This window comes from Clupea harengus, chromosome 14, assembly GCF_900700415.2.
Source record: "Clupea harengus chromosome 14, Ch_v2.0.2, whole genome shotgun sequence".
Lineage (NCBI taxonomy): Eukaryota > Metazoa > Chordata > Actinopteri > Clupeiformes > Clupeidae > Clupea > Clupea harengus.
In genome coordinates, this window is record NC_045165.1 from 18,893,451 (window position 1) to 18,899,511 (window position 6,061).

General features: G+C 42.2%; 1 protein-coding gene across 1 annotated transcript in view; it reads left to right on the forward strand.

The window, feature by feature from the left end:
• The window catches only part of sptlc2a (serine palmitoyltransferase, long chain base subunit 2a), a 25,394-nt gene extending 23,162 nt beyond the window's left edge, over nt 1–2,232 (forward strand). The window contains exons 11-12 of the mRNA XM_012836850.3: nt 215–344; nt 1,970–2,232. Coding sequence (XP_012692304.1) covers nt 215–344; nt 1,970–2,089 — 250 coding nt within the window. The 3' untranslated portion in view covers nt 2,090–2,232. The remainder of the gene's footprint in view (nt 1–214; nt 345–1,969) is intronic.
• Nucleotides 2,233–6,061: the final 3,829 nt, after the last annotated feature.

Sequence of the window (6,061 nt, forward strand, 5' to 3'; positions counted from 1 at the left end):
CCAGTACCAAGGGTGCAGCTTTTGAAATGGCTCCCTTTTTATGCGCTCTGACTGGAAACAAGTAAAATGTAGAAATTTAAATTTAAATTTAAGTTTCAATTAGAGTAGGATTGTGTTGGCAGAAATAGATGAAAAACCTTCAGCTGTGCCCAGGAAGTTGCGTTTAACTGTAAGTGGTGCGTGCTGTCTCAACTCCTCTTGTCCTGTTTCGTAGGGCCTTTGGTAGGGAGATGCTGAAGAGGAACATTGGCGTGGTGGTCGTCGGCTTCCCCGCTACTCCAATCATCGAGTCCAGAGCTCGCTTCTGCATATCTGCCGCCCACACCAAAGACATGCTCGACATGGTGAGACTTATATGTCTACTTCACAATGTGTATGTGTGGATAATTAGTTCACAGTAGGTGTGAGTGTGTATGTATGTATGTGTATGTGTGTGTGTGTGTGTGTGTATATGTACTGTATGTACTGTATATATACTAAAAGTATGTGTGTATATATGTATATAGATAATAGAATACTGAATACTCTTGGTCTCTCAGGACAGTTGCTCCTCCAGGATGGTTCGGGAAACGTGGCTGTCAGTGTTTTTGTCTAATCTTTCTGGCTTTTCCGATTTGCCTGGTTGTTGTCTTTGGACACTTCAGGCTCACTCCAGTTGGTCAGGCTTTTAACACTGTCCTTTGAGGACAAAACCAGAGACTCTCAACCCAAAAAACTAGAACTAAAACTTCAAAATAATAGCTGGCTCTTTAGTCTGGGCTCCAAACGGAGCCTTCCCATTGGCTGTGGTTGAGAAGTGTGCGATGGAAGGCTCCCTGTGTGTATCTGAGTGCAATCTGTGAATGGAGGAATGCGAGAGGGCACCTCTGCTATAGTCTCCTGTAGCTTGTAGCATGAAGTAATTTACAGAGCTGTTGCCCGAGTGCCTCACTCTGGCTGGGTGAGGAGTTTACGTAACCAAGGCTACCGCTGGGCTCTGGCAGCAGATCAAAGAGCGTCCTAATCTGCCTCCCCAAGGACACTCGATTTAACTACTCTGAAAAGTACACCGCCCTCCCCCCCAACACACTCACACACACACTCTCACACACACACACACACACACACACACACACACACACACACACACACACACACACACACACACCTCCCTACCTCCTTCTTTAAAAAAAGAACTGCATATCAATCGAGCCTGCTTTGATGTGAGCCGTTATAACCTGTCTCCACCCATCACCCCCCCCATTCTAGAATATATTTTACAGCATTCCATTGTTCATTAGAGAGCTGGATGGTTTATGTGGCATTCCTGGAGCGAGAGAAGGGGGAGGAAAGCCATAACAGAATTAAAACATCAGAATACGTCCCTCAAAGCTCGTTGTGACGGTACTCACTCACACACAAAGACCGTCTCCTGGCTGTTCAGTTTAGGCACAAGTGTGTGGGTGAGTGTGTCTCTGTCTGTCTGTCTGTCTGTGTATGTGTCTGTCTGTCTGTCTGTCTGTCTGTCTGTCTGTCTGTCTCTTCAGCTGACTGAGTTGTAGCCACTCATTTTTTTTCTCCAAACATGTTTTCTTTGTAGCTTGCTGAAATTTGGTGAGAACTTTGACAATGTCTCCGTTGCCCGTTTGGTTGCTATAGACAGCAGTGCTCTAGTGAGCTGTAGCTCCCAAGATTTGGAGTCTTTCTTTACCAATAGATCAATGGAGATGCTCAGAGGAACCACTATACAAATTGACCGAACTGCTGTGATTTTTTCGTATCCTCCTATTTGAGTGGTTTCCTATGATGCTGTGTCATTGAAGTGGTGGTCTTTAATCTTGTGTGGTACAACAGTAGTGGTCTCTCAGAAGCTCCTTTGACCGTCCCTGTAGTCAAAGCCACTGTAGAAGTAGTGTTGAGTTGGTCTAGGCAGGAGCGTAATTGCATGTGACATCTGTGTGTGTGTGTGTGTGTATTTTTGTGTTTGCAGACACTGGAGAAAATCAGCGAGGTAGGGGACTTGCTCCAGTTGAAATACTCGCGGCACAGAACCCGACCGTCTGCAGACCGGGCCTTCGAAGAGACCACATATGAGGATAGTGAGGATTGATTCATCGATTGGTTGATCGATTGATATATCGATTGGTTGATTGACCACCTCTCTGGCCTCCGACCAAACGTGCACTGCTCTCTCGTCTTAATCTCCCAAAAGGAGGGAGTTACTGAACCACTCAATAAATGTCATTACTTTTCTTTTTCCTGTCGTCCTTCCTCCTAACATGCACACAGATTCTACTGATGACTCTACTGCAGTGCGGGGATGGTGAACAGTGATCTGCATTCACTATTTTAACATGGAGTACGTTTCTTACCTGAAAGCAAGAAATGTAATGTTGGGTCTGTCCAATGGGGCATCTTACTATGGCTTCTGTGTTTCTGCTTGTGCTTGTGTGTGTGTGTGTGTGTGTGTGTGTGTGAGAGTATGTGTGTGTGTGTGTGTGTGTGTGTGTGTGTGTGTGTGTGTGTGTGTGTGTGTGTGTGTGTGTGTGTGTGTGTGAGAGTGTGGTGTGTGTGTGTGAGTGTGTTTGTGTGCGGTGTGTGTGTGTGTGTGTGTGTCCGCGTGTGTGTGTGTGGAGGGGGACTACAAGATGCTACAAGGACGCAGTTTATGTGCTTAGAGGAGAAAAAAAGAATCTCATTCGTCACTGCCCCTGCCTTTTCCCATACAACCCTCCATCCCACCCCACCCCCTTACTCACCGCGTTCTCCCTCAAACCCGTTTCTGTGCACTGAAAACACCAATGGATTAAGTGGGAACAGACCGGAAAACGTACCCAGAACCCCAGGGATCCCGTCTCCGAGAGCCGTTTCCCCTACGCTCCCCTCCACCCACCCCCCACTCCTGCCCCTGTCCCACCCCACTGCATTGTCGCAGCGCTCCCCTCCCTAAATCATTCCCTGAAATCTCCCTTTCTCCACTTCGCCCTGTTGTTTTTGTTTCCACAGCCTTTGCATAACAGCCAGGAATCAGTGTCTTACTTGAACCTCGATATGGTTTCTCTGACTAGTGATCTATTTATTTTTGTACTGTGATATGAATCATGTAGGGTGGCGCTGGTGACGTCGTAGGCCAAATTGTGCACAGCTCTGCACTTCTGTCAAATTTTCACCTCTGAGGAAATGTATGAACTTTTGAGCAGGGAAAAGGCCTCCTGGTAGTTAGCTGATCTAGTATTAGTATTATTATTATTATTATTATTATTATTGTACATGTATGTTGTTATAATTTCTTTGATCCATGAAATGGGTAGTGGATGGTTTCCACTGATGAATACTAAACTTGTTTGTGCAGGAGCAGTCTTTTGAGGTAGTCTGTCATTCTATAGGGTCTTGGGATCATCTGTCATCTCACTTTTTTGTGTGTGTGTTTGTGTTTTTTATTTGATTTTATATGGCTTTGTTTTGTTTTTTAATAAATGTTTGCTCTGACCAATGATCATTTGCAGACAGCATCCAAGGTCATCACCGTGACCTTAGAGCACCTTTCTGAAGTCTCTGGTCACACAAGGAACACGTGCCACACCATCATCATCATCAAGTGTCAAGAAGGTGGAGGTCTTCAAAACTTGCCTCCTGCGTTCACGTCTCTTCAGTTTGTGTGGTTTGTCTTTGATGTACAGATGTATTTATTGTTAATGTCTCCTGTTTTGTTCCTTTTTTTTTTTTTTACTCTTCGTCTTATTTTAGGAGTAAACTCTGTTCTCTAAGGCAGCTCCAGAATGTCCTCAACCTGCACGTTTACACTCTGCATGCTCTCAGTGCCAATACTACTGATGAGTATTCCTCGTTAGAAAAGAAAAAACTTTGTAATCCTTAACAAGCGCATGTATGACGTAGTCACTGAGGCTGCTAGTTTACGATTTAAAAAAAGGTGCTGATCTGTTCTCGACACACTGTTTTGTGGCTTCTGTGGCTTGTCATTGTCCAAACATCATCCATTCCAGATTGTGTCTGAGATTTCCCAAACGTTGAAAAAATAATACTCATAACCCCTTTGACCAAAACATGAAATGGATGAATGTTGATGGGTGCTTGTCAAATGTCAGATGTGTTTCTTTCTTTAGAGATGTATTTTATTTCACTCACAGTAGTTGAACGTGAGAAAAGTTCTTGAACCAGTTACTGGTCACCAGTTATTTTGGGCCCATATTTCATTGACGGGCAGCGAGCAAAGCAATGAGCAGAGTCTGTCGCGCATGAACTAAAGCTAAATAATAACTTAGCAAAATGATTTAGCTAATTTAATACAATGAGCAAGATTCTAAGCGCAAACATGGGTGGGTCAGCACAATGCTCCTGCTTGATAGCTGTAGTTCATGTGCGGCAGACTTTGCTTGTTGCTTTGCTTGTTACCGTCAGTGAAATTAGGGCCCTAGGATTTTGACATACCCCTCTGTATGACTAATGATGTATCGATCAGAGTACAAGTTTAAGGGGGAAGCTTTTCATCTTGGCAGACATATCTGCATGTGTCTGAAACAGACATTTAATGCAGTTTGTGTCTGAATAAGAAAAGGATAACCATTACAAGTCCTATGTTTTGTTGAAGTGATGTCTATTTTTTTCTCTTCTTTGATTGGAATAATTCTTGGTTCTGTCCATTTATGTTGTGGGAAATGTCTGCTCTGCATTAAAACGGGTGTGATATCCAAACAGCTTTATAAATACATGTGTTGTAACATAACATGGGTTTGCTACCAATAGTAACAATGGTAGACATACTTTTTGGATCAAAGTGCACTGTTCCCTACATATCAGTTCTGTAACTGTTTCACTCCTTCGAGGACATTAAAATATGAGTAAATGATGTTCTCTTCTGCTTATTTCACTTTCTCACAAGGATCCCTCAGACGTAGATGTTAAACCAAGAGACTGCCGTTTATTTTTGCACATTTCTGTCTCGTTTGCCTAACTAAGGAACCTGCACATTTCTGTCTTGTTTGCCTAATTAAGGAACCTGTACATTTCTGTCTCGTTTGCCTAACTAAGGAACCGGCACATTTCTGTCTTGTTTGCCTAACTAAGGAACCTGCACATTTCTGTCTCGTTTGCCTAACTAAGGAACCTGCACAAACATCTTGAAGGGCTTCTGCTCTTACTTCATAAAAGGGTAACACCCCCCCCCCCCCCCCCCCCCCCCTTCCAGATTTTAGGTGTCACCCATCAGCATGTACTTGAATTGTGTACATTTTAAATGTAAATGGGTTTTAAATTCTAAACATGGATGACATTTTAACACTTTTAGTGTAAGTTAACCCATTATTACAGATATAGGTTCTTGTAAACTAGTTAAAGCAGAAATTCGATTTTTCACTGCCATCAATCAGTTTGATTGCAAAAGACCATGTACCATGTAAAAGACGTGTACCATGGTGATCATGATCACATTGTTTTAACATGGTGCAATGGTCCTTCATTTAATTAATGATATACACAGCAGAAGCAATGTAAAGCATTCCAACTTTGAGTAAACATTTTGAAAGCAACAAAGAGAAAAGCACAATATTAACACTTCAAACTAACTCTGAACTCAGATGATTATGAGTTAATATATATATCATGTAAAGAACAAATGTAAAAGTTAAACAAATTGAAAATTTGAGTCATTGGAATTTTAATATAGGCCTACTTCACTCTATCATCCGAAAACCAATTATTTAATTGTATTCATCCATGAATGAATACCATAGAACGTCTGGATTACAATAATAGACATTTCTGTCCATGACATTTCCAGAGACAATAAGACAGTGCCAGGCTAAATGTTCTATTAAGTCCAATTCCATTTATTTCTATAGCGCTTTAACAAACAAAGCGTTCGTCATAAAACCCTTTACATACAGTACATTCAGTTTAGAGAAAAAAATAACTTAAGGCTTAAGTTGAAGTTGGGTAGGCCTTTCAACACATTAGCCCAACAATGACACGGCTTTAACAACAAGGCCTATTCATATGACTTGTGTATGCCAAATCATGAGGAGTTTTTGTGTGTGCTTTCCTACCATTCTCCAAGTATTCTAGC